Consider the following 19,544-nt stretch of genomic DNA (forward strand, 5'->3'; position numbering starts at 1 on the left):
GAGTCCAGCTCTACCGAAAAATTCAGAAAGTGAAGGTAGGAGACACAGTTTCCTTGGAGCCTGTGGCCACCCAAGAGTAAGCTCTCACGTGTGTAGCTGGAGTTCAGATAATATGCCTAGTAAGAACCTTGACAAGAGTCCATTGCTGGGGAGTTGTGTGTGGCATTAGGCCCCAGTTGGTAGGAGAACTGGGCAGGATAGAGCAGAGTGTTATCTATCACATCATGTGTGAAACTGTTCCTTAGTTTGCAAACTTACAGGCAAGCATCTGCATGAATTTTTGATTGATTTTTTTTCTTAATGATTACATAACATAAAAGCATACAGTCTTTGGGGGAGTGATCCTTGCCACCATTGTTTCTCTACAGTAGACAAACCATACACACTCCTGCTTTTGGCACTTTCCTTTTAACAAGCACTTTTTATAGGAATGATGAAATTAAGAAAAATAGATATTTCAATACTAAATTCTTCTGGTTTATCATCTGACCTTGGAGGTTTGAAGACAGACATAATTTGTTCTCACCTTTTCCAAACCTGCTTACTGTTCTTCGAAGCTGAACAAGAACAACATCAGGGGTGGCAAAAGACTAACTCCTTCTTCATAATACCTTCCTTTCAGGTGAGGCTTTGGGCATCAAATACCCAGTCCAAGTGCCATATAAGCGTATCAAAAGCAATCCAGGTTCAGTGATCATAGAAGGGTTGCCACCAGGAATCCCATTCCGGAAACCTTGCACCTTCGGCTCTCAGAATCTGGAGAGGATTTTAGCCGTGGCGGACAAGATCAAATTCACAGTTACAAGGTATTTCTCCTTAGGAATACGCATCAGGTTGCAGCAGTGGGAATCTGTAGTGGGTGTTAGTCTGCTTTCTCACCTATGTTTAAGTCTTTCATCTTGAAGTAGATCAGTGGTGGTGAACCTATGGCACGCGTGCCAGAGGCGGCACTCAGAGCCCTCTCTATGGGCACACGTGCTGTTGCTCCAGCCTCGCCTCCCCTCACGATCCCCTCCTCACCAGCAGCCCCCCTGGAGGAGAGTCGTCCCCGAGCATGGCCCACACGGAGCAGCGCAGCCAAGGACATGGCAGCCAGGCAGCGTAGACAAGATTCTGCCCTCATGCCCCATTCCGCACAGTTGATGCTGTGGGGCGCGGGCAGAGGGCGTGGCCACCATGGCGCTGCTGGGCTGCCTGGGTGATCTGCAGTGGCCCTGCCAGCAGGTGGGGTGGGGGACGGGGTAGGGGCGGGGCAGGGGGTGGAGTGGGAGTGGGGCCAGTTTTTGGGCACTCGGTCTCTAAAAGGTTCGCCATCACTGAAGCAGATACTTCAGTAGATTTCTCCAAATATCACTTTTATTTGTCTAATATTTTAACCTATCTTCCAAAAGAACTTTTCCCAAAGTGGAGGACAGTCAAATCTTATATTTGAATAGACAGCTAGGTCTCTCCATTCCTCCAGATAATTTATTTTTAAAAAAGTTTGTGATATTATCATTGAGAATACAATAAGTATGGCATATAGATTTTGGAATAAAATATGATTTTCAGTCTTATTTTCTCTTGAGAGATGTTGTCTTAAAGTCAAGATAGCCTTCCTTTTGGATAAATGCACCTTTTGGACAAATATGGACTTCACCTCAATAGACTATGCATGCAAGGGAAATATTTTTTTCCTGAATTTATGTCATTTGCATAATTGTAGACAGTATGCAGTGATGTGTCATTTACCTAAATACGCTATTACACACATCACATAAATGATGAGGATAATTTGTATTGTTTGCCTGCCGACATCTACCATGATTGATGTACTCTCATTTAATAGATGATAAAAATGGACACCCCTCCACTCAGTTTAGTCTATTATATGGAAGCTTTGCTTCTGGTAGTTAAAAATATAAACTGAAAACAGTTAAACACTGAAGTCATCAGTTGAAAAAAAAAGTCAGTTGATAAAACCTTAAAATGGCCACCTAAAAATATCAGAAAGTTGAATTTATTTGATGAATGCTTTGCAGTAAAAGCATTGGAATCAATGAGGCCTGGGAATAATATAACAACAATATTCAAAAAGACAGCCCAATACCATCCAATGTCTGTCTTTGGTGAGAGAATCCCAGACATTTAAGGGTTTCCACTAAGAAGTCTTATTTTTGGTCTGCCAGCTCACTAGATTAGTATGAAATGGCATTCAATATGGGAAAATACAGTATGTTAGAATACCATTGTATGATGTCAGCAGCCATCTGGTGGTTGCATTTATACAATTCACTTAATCTGGTTACTAAATTTACCCTTTGAGTTTGCACAGTACAATGAATTATAAGCAAGCAAGATAGGTTTATGCTATCTACATATACAACCTGCTAAGACTTACAAGTACAAATCTAGATGCTAACAAAACTTTGCACATTGTAAAATGCACCTGCTTGATTTGTAATTGGCCTGGTTAAATGTGGTATGTAAAACCAAAACAGCTGAGAAATGCATCAGTGTATAGCAGACATGTCAAACACAAGGCCCGGGGGCCGGATGCAGCCCACAAAGTGGTTTCATGTGGCCCGCGAAGCCATCCTGGAAACAGTGAGAGAACGGCCCCCGCTGCCTTGGCCTTGGCCCAGGCCAGCCGGGAGCCAATATACAATTTTGTGGTGGCCATCTTGGCACTTGCCCCGGTGGACCATGCCTTGGCATTTGCCCCGGTCCCACCCCCTTCTGCCAGAGACCCTCAGATCTGTCCCACTCCTGCCCAGGCCCCCACAGGCACCCTTGACATGAATGATGTAGAACTGGCCATGCCCACCCGGTAGGCCACACCCACTCCATCCATGCCTGCCCAGTAAGCCACACCCACTCTGGCCACACCCACCCGGCCCCCTAAGGGCAACCACAATGCTGATGCGGCCCTCAGTGAAATTGAGTTTGACACCCCTGGTGTATAGGATTGCAGAAGTCAGACTGATTAGTTAAACCATGGGTGTCAAACTCGCCATGTCACGTGACGTGTCGCAACTCTTTTTGTATTGCTGGCAATGGGGTGGGCGCGGCTTCAGTATGATGAAACCGGCCCGCGGGCCCCCGCAGCTTGACACCCCTGAGCTAAACTTAGCTCTGTTTCCTGATCCTCAGTGACTTTCTGGGCTCTTGGTTCATAGACATTGGATGTCTCAATTGGATCTTCTTCCTACAAAATTCTCAATGATTTGCATAAGTTTTGAATTTTCAGCCCAGTGGTATGTTCAAACATTTTCTAAAGCCTTAATATGGTTTTCTTACTTTTGGCTTGGCTTTCAACTTCTGTGGTTTGAAAATCCTGACCTGTGACTTAGCATTATGTGTGAATCTGGACATGGTGGATTACATAAAAACCATATATAAAAGTGGCTTAGGGTGAGATATTAGCTGTTTTGTACAATCCCATGCTTAGATGAAGTATACACAGTTTCTTTCCTGTTGCTTGTTATCCTAGATCCTATTTTACTGAAAATGTTGCTGTTTGAATTTTAAACCTGCTCTTATACCTTATATCCTGTGTTATGAAATTATGAGTTCTCCCTGGGTAATCTGCATGAAAGAAAATTACATTTAGCATAGAGGGGGGAATTCTATCCAAAATTGACACCTCAAGGTAAAACAAAGGCAAAACAATACTGAGACAAAATATCTCTAAAAATCTTTCTAAAAGGAAAGCATTATCTTAACAGAATAACAGAGTTGGAGGGGACCTTGGAGGTCTTCTAGTCCAACCCCCTGCTCAAGCAGGAGAACCTATACCATTGCAGACAAATGGTTGTCCAATCTCTTCTTGAAAACCTCCAGTGATGGAGCATCTACAACTTCCGAAGGCAAGATATCTCACATGCAACATTCACTTATCTTGATAAATCAGCCCAGGAGATGGAGTTTATATATATAGGCTTAATAAGGAAAGGTGAGTTATGTCAAAGATATCATGTTGAACAAAATGATGCCAAGTCATTGGCACCATTTGCATGATGCCATGATGTCATCATGGCTTCTAACAGATGCCTATAACAGGGCTCCTCTGTTTTATTGAGGGATACAGTATACCTTATTGCAGGGGTGTCAAACTGCCAGCCCACGGGCCGGGTGCGTCACGTGGAAGCCGTACCCACCCAAGCTCTGGCAAGGGGGAAAAAGTCACGATACGTTGCGACACGACACGTGACGCAAGTTTGACACCCCTGCCTTATTGGGTCCATGCTAGCCCTGGATGGGGCTGAACCAGGCCTGGAAATAAAAGTTACACCTGCTTCTTTTTCTCTCCTTCTCTGTCTTCACAACCAACTCTTGAATGAACAAAAGCTCACTCTCTTTATGGTCTGAACTGGTTTGCTTGCAATTTCAGACTTTTCTTAAAAGAAATCTTAGGTTGGGATCTTTAGGTTGATTCCCTCTGCCACAAAAGAGGTGCCTACTCTGCCTACATTTCTCAATTATTTCTTATCAGCTACAACCAGATCCTCTTTTTTGTGTGTCAGGTTTTTTTGGGGGGTGGGGGTGGGGGTGGAAGTGTCCACAATCTTTTTAGATCCTAATATTTGCCGCAAAGGCCAGTTTAAAGCCTACTTCTGTTTCATAATCAACGGTATGTTTTTTTTTCTTTTCAGGCCTTTTCAAGGACTCATCCCTAAACCTGGTAAGTGCTTAAAGTCCTAATAATAAAATGCTAGGTGTGTTTTGCCATCCTTTTGTGATTCAATTTAACAAAGCAGTTTATGGAAGAAATGCTGTTTTACTTTTATAGGTCTCTTTGTATCCTAGGCTACTTATCATTATATTGTATATCATTAATCCCTAATGATAAAAGAGTTACCAGAAATAATAATAATAATAATAATAATAATAATAATAATAATAATAATAATAACAATAACAACAACAACAACAACAATAATAACAACAACAACAACAACAACAATATAGTTTGAAGGGACCTTGGAGGTCATCTAGTCCAACCCCCTGCTCAGGCAGGAAACCCTATACCATTTCGGACAAATGGCTGTCCTGTCTCTTCTTAAAGACTTCCAGTGTTGGAGCATTCACCGCTTCTGGAGGCAGGTTGTTCCACTGATTAATTGTTCTAACTGTCAGGAAGTTTCTCCTTAGTTCTAGGTTGCTTCTCTCCTTGATTAGTTTCCATCCATTGCTTCTTGTCCTGCCTTCAGGCGCTTTGGAGAAGAGCTTGACTCCCTCTTCTTTGTGGCAGCCCCTGAGATATTGGAAGACTGCTATCATGTCCCCCCTCGTCCTTCTCTTCATTAAACTAGACATACCCAATTCCAGCAACTGTTCCTTATATGTTTTAGCCTCCAGTCCCCTTGTTCATGGTGGGTTTGATTAAGACGGATAGCTGTGTCCCCCTGGATTGGTTGTGCTGTCATATAGCGGGCCAAAATTGCCAGTCTAGAATCAGAGAGCAAGGGATAAAAATTGATGCAACTGCCACCCTATTTCTTGTTTAAACACATTCAGTTGTTTAATTATTACACATTTCCATTGCGGTTCTGTTGCTCCATGGATTTTGTTCATTTTAAGGCTGCATGCTGAATGACCTGCTATGCGTAGGGTGATCAGACATGCTGAGGTTACTCCCTCCAAACCAGGATATAGCATGATAGCCCTAACTTTGATACAGATAGTCCTCGACTCACAACAGTTCATTTAGTGACCAAAGTTACAAGAGCACTGAAAAAAGCGACTTACGACCGTTTTTCGCACTTACGACCGTTTTTCGCACTTACGACCATTGCAGCACCCCGATGGTCATGTGATCAAAATTCAGAAAATTGGCAATTGACGCATATTTTTGAGGGTTGCTGTGTCCCAGGGTCAGGTGATGGCCTTTTGCAACCTTCTGACAAGCAAAGTCAATGGGGAAGCCAGATTCAATTAGCAATCGTGTTACTAACTTAACAACTGCAGAGATTCACTTAACAACTGTGACAAGAAAAGGTCATAAACGGGGCAAAACTCACTTAACAAATGTCCCATTTAGCAACATAAATTTTGGTCTCAATTGTGGTCGTTCTTTGTAATGAAGCAGCTTGTTGGGATTCTTAAAGAATACTGTAAAGCAGGGGTGGGGAACTATGGCTCTTTTATGATTTGTGGACTTCAACTCCCAGAATTCCTGAGCCAGCCAGGCTCAGGAATTCTGGGAGTTGAAGTCCACAAGTCATAAAAGGGCCATAGTTCCCCACCCCTGCTGTAAGGTAAAAGCTCTTTAAGTAAGGAAACTCTTTGTCTTGTTCACAGAGCTTTGCAGGAAGTTCAGGCAGTGACCTTCCTCTTCCATTTGTAGCTCCCTGTGGCTACTGCTGCCCTTGCATAGCAGAAGAAAAGCGTATTACGAATTTAAAAAGGAAATAGTTCCACAGTGGTCACATCATATGATCATGTTAAACCATAATGGGGTTGGTTATTTTGGGAGCTAGCGTGATGCGAACTGAGACATCGGCTCTGTGATGTGCAAATCAGACCCTTGGTTTATGCAAAAAGCAGGGTTTAAAAAAATCCATACACACACACACACACACAGTATGCACACCCATTAATATCGTATCATTGTTCACAATGAAGCAAGCCTAAAGAGCTTTTGTAACAATAGATTTCCATGAGAAAGTCATACCTCTGCTTCCCTTCTCCCTCCCCTTTCCCTCCAACTTCCCGGTCCCTTTCCCCTTCCCATTCTCTTTCCCTTCCCCTTTCTCTTTCCCTTTCCCTTTTCCTTTTCCTTTTCCTTTTCCTTTCTCTTTCTCTCTTTCTCTTTTTCTCTTTCCCTTTCTCTTTCTCTTTCCCCTTCCCTTTCTCTTTCTCTCTCTTTCTCTTTTTCTCTCTCTTTCTCTTTCCCTTCCCATTCCCCTTCCTTTCCATTTCCCTTTCCATTTCCTTCCCTTACCATTCACTTCTTTTGTTCCTTTCTTCTTTCAATATATTTTTGCCAAAAAATATTACCCAAATTAGGAATGTTCCGAAGTCATGTGTCAAATGAGTAGAGAAGTGTTTAGAAGAAAATGGGTATCCATTTGAACAATTAATGTAATTTCTATAATAAAGTATCTACAGGGCTTAACTTTGTCCATAGGGGCCTGACTTTGGATACATGCTGTATACGCTTTCCAGAGCTTTAGTGGAAAAAAGTGTGAGATAGAAATCCAAATTTTAAAAAATGGACTCTTTGTCGGAGAGACACTTCTTGCTTGATCAAAAGAACATGTTTTCCGGCACAGAGGAAAAATGGATAAGGGAGATTGCCATTGTAATCTTCCAACCCTTTGCTCAACAGTTATTTTGGGAGGGGGGGGGAAATGAAAAACTTTTTTTTAATTTTGGCAACAAAAAGTAGAATTAAAAAATGACACCGTTGAACTTTAGCAGAAAATTTTGCCTAACAGATTTCAATGGAAACTTCAATGGAAAGAAGGGGAACAAATAGGAAATGGGATCAGGCAGGTGCGTCCAGGGAAGGTTAAAAAAAAGTTAAGAGAGTGGCCATGACCATAGAGTCAAGGCTCTTTTTTCCTTGAGTATCACATGACTTTTTGATCCCTTCCCACAGAGGCCCCAGGGATTAGTGGTGATGACAGAACCTTCCAGCATGAGCTCCTAAGCGGATTAAAACACCTCAGGATAATGTGGGTGCGATACCCAATTGAATTATGCTGCTGTTGCTGCCACCAAGTCAACAGTATCACTGATTTAAAAATGGCTTATTGCAGTGATGGCGAACCTTTTAGAGACCGAGTGCCCAAACTGCAACCCAAAACCCACTTATGCATCGTCAGGTGCCAGGTGGATATGGCCCATTAGCTGGGTGTGGCCCATTGGCTGGGTGTGGCCCATTGGCTGGGTGGCCCATTGGGTGGGCGTGGCTGTGGTGGTAACGGCAGACTGGGTGGGACTAAAAAGTTCAATCAATCAATTCCAACTTTGCAAGATCTTTTTTTTCTGCAAGAAGTTAAAATTGACTGATTGGACCTTTTTTTTTTTACACACGGCGACTGAGGCCTAAAGCGAAAAGGTTTTATAAAACCCAGCTAAAGGCCTTGGAAGGGCGACGGCGCACGTGCCCACAGAGAGGGCTCTGAGTGCCGCCTCTGGCACCCGTGCCATAGGTTCGCCACCACTGGCTTATTGGATATAGATCAGGGGTAGGTAACTATGGCCTTTATACGACCTGTGGACTTCAGCTTCCGAGCTGGCTGGGGAATTCTGGGAGTTGAAGTCCACAAGTCATAAATGGGTCCTAGTTGCCCATCTGTAATTTACATGTAGATGTTTCTTTGGCTTGATGTCTTCAGTTTACTCTACTCCCCGTTGCTTGGCACAAGTGTCCTATTTCACCATATCAAACTACAGATAGTCCTCGACTTACAACCTTTTGTTTAGTGACCGTTCAAAATTACAGTGGCATTGACAAAAAGCGACTTATGACCGTTTTTCATACTTATGATCAAAATTTGGACGCTTGGCAACTGGCATATATATTTATAAAATTTGCAGTGTCCCAGGGTCATGTGATCATCTTTTGCGACCTTCCAATGGGGAAGCCAGATTCATTTTACCACTGTGTCACTAACTTAACAACTGCAGTAGTTCACTGAACAACTATGGTAAGAAAGGTAAAATGGGGTAAAACTCACTTAACTGTCTTGCTTAGCAACATAAATGTTAAGCTCAATTGTGGTCGTAAGTTGAGGACTACCTGTACTTCGCGTGAGATTCCAGGAAATGAAGCTGAGACTTTCTGCCTGCAAAGCATGGGGTCCTTCATAATGATCATCTCTTTCCTAAAAATACTGAAAGTTGCTCTGGCAATAGCACTTAGACTTATATACCGCTTTACAGCCCTCTCTAAGCGGTTTACAGAGTCAGCCTATTGCCCCCCAACAATCTGGGTCCTCATTTTACTGACCTCGGAAGGATGGAAGGCTGAGTCAACCTTGAGCCGGTGAGAATTGAACTGCTGAACTGCTGGCAGTGGGCAGTCAGAAGAAGTAGCCTGCAGTACTGTATTCTAACCACTGTGCCACCACGTCTCTTTAGTCTTTGTATTACTTGTTTTGACTAACTATAGCTCTCTAGTCATGCCTGTTGATTTGGGAAACTCTAAAATAGGAATGGGTAGGTAGGAGAGAACACAACTCAGTCTCTTGATTTTCCAAAGTGCTGGAGGAAGCCATCTTGTGATGTTCTAAATTGAGAAAAGATGTGGCCAAAATTCTGGTGTTTTGTGGATATGTTAAGGGTGGGGATAGAAGTTCTTTGCTAGGTGAATCTGCCCATTACCCCCAAACCAATAAAATAAGTAGAAATGAATCTATCATAATTTGGCCATTTTGGGTTGTATTTCAAGAGTGCAGTCTTAGTGCTGTGGCATAAATGGGGTGCTAGGTGGAGTTGTCAGCTCCCACTTTAAAGAGATATATCAGGGCATTCTGTATCCAAGTTAGTCCCCAGTTCTTTAAAAAAAAATCATTTAGCCCTAGTTCACAATAACACCGAGGAAGCTAGCGGATGCTTTGTGCCTCTGCCATTTCAATCTTTAATTGCTTAAACCTGAGTTTCTCTTCAACTTTGTAATTTAGGCCCAATCCCAGAATTTTTCAGAATCTGTGCTTATGTGTGTGCGTGTTAGCCACAACATTGCACGTTGATTTTCTATTTTTTTTTTTTTTTTGCTTGCACAAAGAGCAAACTCCTACTCACTCGTTGCCCCTTCTCTCTTTTCTTTCCCTGATGTACAACGTAGCCCCTAGACGGATATCCACCTTGGAAAAAGCTTACGCCACTTTGAACGGTATGTTGCTTAGATGAGGCACTAATAGATGGTAGCAGACAAGACATTGTGTTATATTGTTGCTGTGATAATATGATTATTGGGGGCCCATTTGACGTTTCTTTGTATATTCCAAACTCTGTTTATGTATCTGTAAAGTCCAGATGAAGGTCTGGCAAAAAATATTCAATAATTTGGAATTCTCAAGAAGGTATAGATCAGTGGTGGAGAACCTATGGCACAGGTGCCAGAGGCGGCACTCAGAGCCCTCTCTGTGGGCACGCGCGCCGTCGCCCCAATCCTAGGCCTTCAGCTGGGTTTTATAAAACCTTTTCGCTTTAGGCCTCTGCCGCCGTGTGCAAAAAAAAAAAAAAAAAGGTTCAATCAGTCAATTTCAACTCGCAGGAAAAAAAAGATCTTGCAAAGTTGGAATTGATCGATTGAACTTTTTAATCCCACCCAGTCTGCCGTTACCACTGCAGCCACGTCCACCCAATGGGCCACACCCACCCAATGGGCCACACCCACCCGGCACTCGACGATGCATAAGTGGGTTTTGGGTTGCAGTTTGGGTACTCAGTCTCTAAAAGGTTCGCCATCACTGGTATAGATGCTGTTTCACAGAAATATATCTTTCCTCATTCTTTTTCTCATCTTTGAAGCAAATGCTGAATGAAAGGGAGACTGATTGGTCGGCTGAGAAAAGTTGGGGGATACTATGGGGTGAAAAGGCTTTTAAAAATTATTTTCCTACCACTGTGTGACCCAGTCCTGATTAGGCCGCATCTTTACTTCCCTTCGACTGCTTTGAATCTTTAAAATAAAAGAGAAGTGTCCAACCTCCTCCTAGAATTCCCTAGCCAGCATGGCTGGTTGGGCAATTGTGGGAGTTGAAGTCCAAAACTCTTAAAGTTACCAGGATTGGACACTTCTGCTTTACAAGAAATAGTACAGTGAGTAAATGCAACAGCATGAGCTTTGATGATCACTAATCAATATCATGGGGCAAAAAGATTTCTTTTATTTGCAACATTCCCAGGAAAGGAAGTAGCACCTGCTGGGATATCTATCGTTTGGTATAGGGAGGATGGAGGCACCTTCTCTTGACCAAAGAGTGAATCTTTGGCAAGTTGTTTGGGTAGCAGGGGCATTTGCTGATGAAGGAGTGGGAAAAGTCAAGATATTGGCTGTGACGGCAGAATCAAAGCCCTTCCCCTTTTTATATGTGTGCTGCAAAAGCCAGGTTGAGACTCTAGAAAGAGTACAGAGAAGAGCAACAAAGACGATTAGGGGACTGGAGGCTAAAGCATATAAGGAACGGTTGCTGGAATTGGGTATGTCTAGTTTAACGAAGAGAAGGACGAGGGGAGACATGATAGCAGTGTTCAATATCTCAGGGGCTGCCACAAAGAAGAGGGAGTCAAGTTATTCTCCAAAGCATCTGAAGGCAGGACAAGAAGCAACGGGTGGAAACTAATCAAGGAGAGAAGCAACCTAGAACTAAGGAGAAACTTCCTGACAGTTAGAACAATTAACCAGTGGAACAACCTGCCTCCAGAAGCGGTGAATGCGCCAACACTGGAAGTTTTAAAGAAGAAACTGGAGAGTCATTTGTCCGAAATGGTATAGGGTTTCCTGCCTGAGCAGGGGGTTGGACTAGATGACCTCCAAGGTCCCTTCCAACTTTATCATTATTATTATTAAGTTGATGTTTTGCACAAGTCCTGTAGTAACTCTGGTTGGTAATTTTCTTTGTGCATATTTCTTGCTGTAAGGAGTTCACTTTTATGTTTGCTCTCTTTTCTATGGGAAAGCCCTCTTTGTGGTTAAGGATTTCACCAATATTGAAGTCAGTTCTGCATTTTATGCCCCACTTCTTGCCATTTTCCCCATCTCCCCCATGATGGAAGAGAGAAGGAGAATCAAACCCAGGATGGCAGCCATCACACATGGTTGAAGACCCGCCCAAAAGAGTGGGACTTCAGTTGTATGGTTGTGACTGCCATCTTGACCCTCCCTGTGTACATCTCTGAGCCCAACCATACTTTATACCTCAGGTAGTCCTTGATTTATGACCATAATGGATCCTGCTCATCGCAGTCATACGTTAGGCTGGTCGTAAATCTTTTCACCCATGTAACTGATCTGATTTTATAAACTTTTTTACAGTGGTAAAGTGAACACCGCGGCCATTAAGCAAACCAATGGTTCACTATGGGTCAGTTTTGCCGAAAACCAGAAGTAAATATGGCTGTTTGGCAAAACTGTTGTAAAACATGAGAGTCTTAGGAGGGCACCAGTTACAGATGGTTGGGCTAATATTGAAGCAACCTCTTTTCTTTTGTTATTCTTTTTCGTGGCCACAAAGCTTCCTAAGGCTTGATGAAATACAGAAAACAAACAAAGCACTGGGGTAAAGTCTTTCTGAGCACATGGGCTGATGTATCTCCAAAGCCTTGAGCACAACCTGAAAAATCACAGAGCAACAAAAAACATACCCAATNGGAGATCCGGAATCATCCGGATCTCGGGGGGTAGTTCGTTCCAGAGGGTGGGGGCACCCACAGAGAAGGCCCTCCCCCTGGGGGTCGCCAGCCTACATTGCTTGGCCGACGGCACCCTGAGGAGGCCCGCTCTGTGGGAGCGTACCGGTCTATGGGAGGGAATCTGTGGCAGAAGGCGGTCTCGGAGGTATCCAGGTCCGATGCCATGGATCGCTTTAAAGGTGGTAACTAACACCTTAAAGATGCTGTTTCACAGAAAATATAGCTTTCCTCATTCTTTTTCTCATCTTTGAAGCAAATGCTGAATGAAAGGGAGACTGATTGGTCGGCTGAGAAAAGTTGGGGGATACTATGGGGTGAAAAGGCTTTTAAAAATTATTTTCCTACCACTGTGTGACCCAGTCCTGATTAGGCCGCATCTTTACTTCCCTTCGACTGCTTTGAATCTTTAAAATAAAAGAGAAGTGTCCAACCTCCTCCTAGAATTCCCTAGCCAGCATGGCTGGTTGGGCAATTGTGGGAGTTGAAGTCCAAAACTCTTAAAGTTACCAGGATTGGACACTTCTGCTTTACAAGAAATAGTACAGTGAGTAAATGCAACAGCATGAGCTTTGATGATCACTTATCAATATCATGGGGCAAAAAGATTTCTTTTATTTGCAACATTCCCAGGAAAGGAAGTAGCACCTGCTGGGATATCTATCGTTTGGTATAGGGAGGATGGAGGCACCTTCTCTTGACCAAAGAGTGAATCTTTGGCAAGTTGTTTGGGTAGCAGGGGCATTTGCTGATGAAGGAGTGGGAAAAGTCAAGATATTGGCTGTGACGGCAGAATCAAAGCCCTTCCCCTTTTTATATGTGTGCTGCAAAAGCCAGGTTGAGACTCTAGAAAGAGTACAGAGAAGAGCAACAAAGATGATTAGGGGACTGGAGGCTAAAGCATATAAGGAACGGTTGCTGGAATTGAGTATGTCTAGTTTAACGAAGAGAAGGACGAGGGGAGACATGATAGCAGTGTTCAATATCTCAGGGGCTGCCACAAAGAAGAGGGAGTCAAGCTATTCTCCAAGGCGCCTGAAGGCAGGACAAGAAGCAACGGGTGGAAACTAAGCAAGGAGAGAAGCAACCTAGAACTAAGGAGAAACTTCCTGACAGTTAGAACAATTAACCAATGGAACAACCTGCCTCCAGAAGCGGTGAATGCGCCAACACTGGAAGTTTTAAAGAAGAAACTGGACAGCCATTTGTCCGAAATGGTATAGGGTTTCCTGCCTGAGCAGGAGGTTGGACTAGATGACCTCCAAGGTCCCTTCCAACTTTATTATTATTATTATTATTATTATTATTATTATTATTATTATTATTATTATTATTATTAAGTTGATGTTTTGCACAACTCCTGTAGTAACTCTGGTTGGTAATTTTCTTTGTGCATATTTCTTGCTGTAAGGAGTTCACTTTTATGTTTGCTCTCTTTTCTATGGGAAAGCCCTCCTTGTGGTTAAGGATTTCACCGGCATTGAAGTCAGTTCTGCATTTTATGCCCCACTTCTTGCCATTTTCCCCCTCTCCCCCATGATGGAAGAGAGAAGGAGAATCAAACCCAGGATGGCAGCCATCACACATGGTTAAAGACCCGCCCAAAAGAGTGGGACTTCAGTTGTATGGTTGTGACTGCCATCTTGACTTTTGTTTACCCCTCCCTGTCTACATCTCTGAGCCCAACCATACTTTATACCTCAGGTAGTCCTTGATTTATGACCATAATGGATCCTGCTCATCGCAGTCATACGTCAGGCTAGTCGTAAATCTTTTCACCCATGTAACTGATCTGATTTTATAAACTTTTTTACAGTGGTAAAGTGAACACCGCGGCCATTAAGCAAACCAATGGTTCACTATGGGTCAGTTTTGCCGAAAACCAGAAGTAAATATGGCTGTTTGGCAAAACTGTTGTAAAACATGAGAGTCTTAGGAGGGCACCAGTTAGAGATGGTTGGGCTAATATTGAAGCAACCTCTTTTCTTTTGTTATTCTTTTTCGTGGCCACAAAGCTTCCTAAGGCTTGATGAAATACAGAAAACAAACAAAGCACTGGGGTAAAGTCTTTCTGAGCACATGGGCTGATGTATCTCCAAAGCCTTGAGCACAACCTGAAAAATCACAGAGCAACAAAAAACATACCCAATTGGGTGATTGTTGCTGCAGGATCTTTTAGAGGCAGCAACTGTCAATTATTTCTCTCTCCCCCCCCCTTCTTTGTCGCAATGCACTAATTAGTAAGGACAAGGATTTCCATTTATCAAGCCCTGACAGGCCCAGAACAAAGAAAAATTATACCATGCAGAGGCTGGCAATATTTGGCTGGGGCTGTGGGCAGCCCTTAGGCTAATCTCATGCAAAAGTTCAATTCAGACCTTAGGGAAGATTTATTTCCTCATTCCCTGCAGCTTGATGTTTGGAAGTGAGACAAAGAAGGAGAAATGTCAAAAAAACATGGCCATGAAATGATTGATTGCTTGTGGCTGCAGAACAGGAGTAGAAAACTGGGGAGGAACGAAGTGACACACTCTGGAAGAAGGCATGACTGGCTGGCTGGTTAGGAGCAATATCACATTAAAACAGAATGATTGTACATTCAAGAGAAGGACTAGGGGTGACATGATAGCAGTCTTCCAATATTTGAGAGGCTGTCACAGAGAATAAAGATGTCGACCTACTCTCCAAAGCACTTGAGGGGAGGACAAGAAGTAACAGGTGGAAGATCATTAAAGAGAGATCTAAGTTACAACTAAGGAGAAATTTCCTGACAGTGGGAACAATTAATCAATGGAATGGTTTGCCTCTGGAAGTTGTGGTGCTCCTGCACTGGAGATTTTCAAGAAGAGATTGGACAACCATTTACCTGAAATGGTATAGAGTCTCCTGATTGACAAAAGGGGTTGGATTAGAACAGTGGTTCTCAACCTTTTTAATGCCGCGACCCCAACCGGTCGTAAGTCGAGGACTAAACCGGTTGTAAGTTAAGGACTAAACCGGTCATAAGTCGAGGACTACCCAACTGGTCGTAAGTCGAGGACTTTCCCTGCCCAGGAGCGCCGCGCATGCGTGGTTCCGCCCCCTGTGCTGGCCGAGGCATAGCTGGCAAGCGGCAGAGACGGAGCAGGCCGACCACCAGCTGGCCCAGCCCAAGGGAGGTAAGGCACCCACCGGAAAAGGGGAAAAAAAATGGCGGACAAAAAAATGGTGGACAAAAAAATGGCGGACAGCCTTGCTTGGCGACCCCCGTGAAATGGTCGATTGACCCCAAATGGGGTCCCGACCCACAGGTTGAGAACCACTGGATTAGAAGACCTCCAAGATCCTTTCCACCCCTGTTAGTCTATGTTCTACATCCCATTGTACACGAAGGTCCATTGGGATGAACTTTAGAAATCATATCCTTGCAAGAATCCATATGTAATATTTATGTACCCAGAGTATTTTCGAATTCTTGGCTATAATGAATTGATGGTTCGTTGTTCGTAACTGGCCTGAGTGTATGAAATTCAGTAACGTGCCTAGTTTTACATTTTTATTCTGCATTGCTTTTGTCTGCTACCACCTACACTCTGCCAAAATGAATTGAGTAGGGCTGAGTGAGGAAAAGACGTTGTTGAGTTCTGTTCGATTGGTTCACACTTCTTTTCCCAAAACCATCCCTGCAGCTTGTCCAGCCCTTGGAAGCCAGACAGATAAGATCTCTTATGTTAGCTTTAATGTGAGTCCCATGGAACAGTGCTGGGAGAAACAGTCCAGAAAGAAGCTCGTCTTCTGAAATTCTCAAAAGCTTTGCCCAAAGGCGAAAGTAGGCAAGATAAGGGAAATTCGTAATTCCAAACAAGAGAATGTTGGGATGAATCCAATCAGTATTTCTAATTTTATCTATTTATTAATTGGTCACTTAAAAGCAATTGGGGAGAGCCTCCCATGGCCTTGATGAGACTGTGGTTCTTTCCGTTAGCATTTCCCTAAACATCCATCGCTCTTGAGAACGTTATTAATTCCATTCGTGGACGACAGGGCTTAGTGAGTAGGTAAGGTATGAGGATTTTGATGGAAGAAATATTGGGTTAAGAGAGAAATAAAAGTTTTGTTGGTTTGTTTTAAACTCCACTGATCCAAATATGTCCACAAGGGGACGAGTCCAAAGAGTCAAGTTGATGCCATAATCACATGATCAAAATCCCACCACTTTAAATGGAGCCGGGGTTTCATTCACATGGTCATGATGGCCATCTTGACATTTGGACCGTCTGAGTATGCACCTGCTCAAATCCTGTCTGATAGTTTCCACATCCATGTTAGTTTTTATTCTTCTGCCATTCTGATTTTAGGCCCTTCTTCATTAAATCAACCGATCTTCCCCTATAGACTACCCAATACAGTGCAGGAACGCTTTCTTGCCATAGATAGAATCCCATTTCTAAATCAAGTTGAATCCCATTCTTGACCCATCATGGTCCCAAAGCAACAATAGGTTGTCTTTGTACTCCATCTGCATTGTCATCTGCTCACATCCTACTATACCAGGGGTAGGTAACCTTGGCCCTTTTATGACTCGTGGACTTCAACTCCCAGAATTCCTGAGCCAGCCTTGCTCAGGAATTCTGGGAGTTGAAGTCCACGAGTCATAAAAGAGCCAAGGTTGCCTACCCCTGTACTATACTATATCTTCTATATCTATAGGGACTCACAGACCACTTGTTAACACCTCACTTGATAAAATAACTGGGGAACATCGGTCTTTTTTTTTTTTACATACAACTGCTATTATCATATCAGTACGATGTAGTCTTTTTGAATATAGGTAAATGTTATTATATTGTCTGCAAAATTAGGCAGACTTTGATTGCCCATTGATAATCCACCACTAATTGTAATATATTATCTTGTCTTTTTCCCTATTACTATTATTTTTTTAATGCTCCTTATTTGTAATGCTGGTCTGTGACCGTAATAAAAAAAATACTTTTATTATGCATTGTCACCCTCTCTAAACAGCCACGTTTGAAGAACTAAAATGTTCAGTTGTTCTTTAACCTATTTCCTTAAGATAGCTTGCATTACTCCATTACAAACATGCATATTTTTATGCTTTCAAAAGCTTTGCCTGACTATTGGCACCCCTCTTAATTCTAAAATTTTAGAATTGCTCCTAAAACAGGTTTTAATCGCGGGAGTTTTCAAGCTGTGTTGGAAAAAATCTTATACTTGAACCTCAAGAGAGAATGTTATTACAGTAGTTAAAGTATTAGACTAAGACCAAGAAAATCTGGATTCAAATCCTTGCTTGACCAAGGAGCTTTCTTGGTAATTTTGGGCTGGTCACTATCGCAGTTGTTGCAAAGAATAAAATGAGGGAGAGTTTAAAGATTTTGTTTGTAAGGTGATGACAGAACTGGGTAAAAGGAGTGTTAAATCTCACATCGGCTTTCTTTGAACAAAAAGATCCATAAAAAAATAGAAGCATTTTTTAAACTGCTCATTGGCCACTGATTCAATAGGATACAGCAGAGCTTTTTCAGTTAATTTTAACTAAATATTTGCCATCATTGCTGGGGAACCAGGAGATAACTTGAGCTGTTTGCAGTATACATTTGAGCCCTTATCAGTTCCCTTCCTTCTAGGGTAGCACACTGGAGAGAAATGAATGTGAGAACAAACACATTCTGTTGTCTGAGTCACAAGACTAGATCTTAGGACCTTAAGGTATACAGGGAGTCCTCTACGTATGACTACAATTGAGTCCCAAATTTCCATCACTAAGCAAGAGAATTGTTAAGTGAATTTTTCCCCATTTTACGATCTTTCTTGCCACAGTTGTTAAGCGAATCACTGCAGTGGTTAAGTTAGTAACATGGTTGTAAAGTGAATCTGGCTTCCCCCTTGACTTTGCTTGACAGAAGATCACAAAAGGTGACCACATGACCCCGGGACACTGCAGCCGTCATAAATACAAACCAGTTGGTAAACATCCTAATTTTGCTCACCTGACCATGGGATGCTACAATGGTTATGTGAAAAACAGTCATAAGTCACTTTTTTCAGTGCCGTTGGAATTTTGAATGGTCACTAAATGGTTGTAAGTTGAGGAGTACCCATAGCAGATAAGATTTCACATGGAGTACAGAGGAACATCTGACGTTGCGTGTGTTTTGAGCACTGTAGCAATACAGCCAGTGATCTAATTGGGTGGTGGGTTCTTGTTTTCGAGTAGGGATTTGGTTGGGCAATGGAGTCAGGATCAGACAGTGTAGTCCTTCTGTAAGGGATTCTGTAATGTAATCCCCAGAAATTGAAAGTTGCCACTGAATTTTAATTTTTTAGTAAAGCAGAAGATGAAATGTATTAAATACCCTGGGAGTAATCATATTAATTGTTCTTAATTAAGTTGGTGTTTCATTAGAAGTGAATAAGAATCCCATTTAAATAAGTTTAAATGGAAAAAGTAAATACAGCTTAGATTTTATCCTGGCTATCTTCACTTGTTTTTTTTTTTCTAGCCTCACCATACTTTCTTGCAGGGTAAGGAAAAAATGTTCAAGGGGGAAGTACTAAAACTGGTGCCCAAAATGGGCCCTAAACCTTCTTGCTTTTACGGTTCCCTCCAATTCTAGGATTTTATGAGAATAAATTCATCACCCAAAGATAAGGATGTTAATGTGCAGTGTCCTGACCTAAGAGCTGGTTGTAGGAACTGGATATCTTTGTCTTAAGGGGGCAGTGTGTGTGTGTGTGTGTGTGTGTGTGTATGTGAGAGAGAGAGAGAGAGAGAGAGAGAGAGAGAGAGAGAGATGGTGCCGAGTCCCTTGTGATCTTTGAGCTTGGTGGTTTTCTTGTAGACATTTTATTACCAAACTAGATAACAGTGCTAGCAGGCAGCATTGATGGTGTTACCTAGTTTGGTAATGAAAGGCCTGCAAGAAAACAACCAAGCTCAGAGAGCACCAAAGACTCCACAGTTCAACCCCGAACTACAATTATTCTCTTCTATCAAGACAGGTAGTAGGAATGCTTGATCTTTGACAGGAGTATGTTGGCCCTTAGTGCAACAGGACTCTGAGAAAAGCTGTTTATTTTCCTTCCATTTATTCAGTTGATTGAATATGATCATTCTCTAGCTATGTCTGGAATGATTTCCCCTTTCTATTCCATTAAAGAACAACCTGGTGTCTGGATGGAAAGTCCGGATG

The 19,544-nt window shown here is 42.6% G+C and overlaps 1 protein-coding gene across 1 annotated transcript in view; it reads left to right on the forward strand.

Moving 5' to 3' along the window:
- Positions 1-19,544, forward strand: part of GTF2IRD1 (GTF2I repeat domain containing 1) — an 80,197-nt gene that overhangs the window by 46,485 nt on the left and 14,168 nt on the right. Inside the window, exons 21-22 of the mRNA XM_029285511.1 lie at positions 623-806; positions 4,635-4,663. Coding sequence (XP_029141344.1) covers positions 623-806; positions 4,635-4,663 — 213 coding nt within the window. The remainder of the gene's footprint in view (positions 1-622; positions 807-4,634; positions 4,664-19,544) is intronic.

Source organism: Protobothrops mucrosquamatus, unplaced genomic scaffold (assembly GCF_001527695.2).
Source record: "Protobothrops mucrosquamatus isolate PMUCROS unplaced genomic scaffold, P.Mucros_1.0 scaffold1796, whole genome shotgun sequence".
NCBI lineage: Eukaryota > Metazoa > Chordata > Lepidosauria > Squamata > Viperidae > Protobothrops > Protobothrops mucrosquamatus.